The 818-nt window shown below is 64.8% G+C and overlaps 1 protein-coding gene across 1 annotated transcript in view; it reads left to right on the top strand.

The window, feature by feature from the left end:
* The window catches only part of LOC104124770 (nck-associated protein 1-like), a gene marked incomplete at its 3' end in the record, with an annotated part of 13,204 nt that overhangs the window by 12,207 nt on the left and 179 nt on the right, over positions 1 to 818 (top strand). Inside the window, 3 exon segments of the mRNA XM_035892707.1 lie at positions 12 to 155; positions 319 to 435; positions 722 to 818. Of these exon segments, the coding sequence (XP_035748600.1) occupies positions 12 to 155; positions 319 to 435; positions 722 to 818 (358 nt within the window).

Raw genomic sequence — 818 nt, 5'->3', positions numbered from 1 at the left:
CCCGGTGCCAGGCTGCACCCTGTGTCCCCAGCCCTGAGCCTGCATGTCCTTGTCCCCTCAGGTCACCTTGAGCATCTTCGAGCTGGCCTCGGCCGCGGGGATCCCCTGTGAGGTCGACCCCGCACTGGTGAACGTCCTCGCTGGCAGCAAGACCGGTACCACCGGGGTCTGCTGGGGTCGTGGGGGGCTGTCCCTGAGATCTGTGACCCTGCCACGCACCCCCAGCCCCTCTCACCTTCTCCCACCCCATGTCACCTCCCTGGGACCCCCGGGGTCCCCTCTTGGACCCCTGTCTAGTGTCACCTCTCTCCCTGGCAGAAGGCTCGTCCTCGGAGGAGGACTACAAGGTGGCCTGCCTGCTCCTGGTCTTCGTGGCCGTGTCCCTGCCCCTGCTGGCCTCTGACCCAGCGTCCATCTACAACACCGAGGTGGATGGTGAGGCTTGGCCACGACCCTGGCAGCTCCATCCCTGTGTCCCCAGCCATGGCTGTGTCCCCATGACCCTGACCCCACAGTTCCCCGGTGTCACACTCTCTGTGTGCTGGGACCCCCGAGGTCATTGGTGCCCCAGAGCCACAGCTGAGGGTCGGTGGGGACAGCAGGACCCCAGGGCTGGTGGGGCAGGAGCCAGGGGAGGTGGGTGCAGCACAAACCCTGTGCTGTCCCCAACCTACCTCTGTCCCCAACCTACTGATGTCTCCAAACCTTCCTGTGTCCCCAGGCTACAACAACAACATCCACTGCCTGGCCAAGGCCATCATCCACGTGTCAGCCGCCCTCTTCACCGTCCACCACAAGAACATCGAGACACACCTCAA

This window comes from Egretta garzetta, unplaced genomic scaffold, assembly GCF_000687185.1.
Source record: "Egretta garzetta isolate BGI_Z169 unplaced genomic scaffold, ASM68718v1 scaffold854, whole genome shotgun sequence".
Classification (NCBI taxonomy): Eukaryota; Metazoa; Chordata; class Aves; order Pelecaniformes; family Ardeidae; genus Egretta; species Egretta garzetta.
The sequence above is the reverse complement of the archived record's forward strand: the minus strand, read 5'-3'. Positions and strand labels throughout refer to the sequence as shown.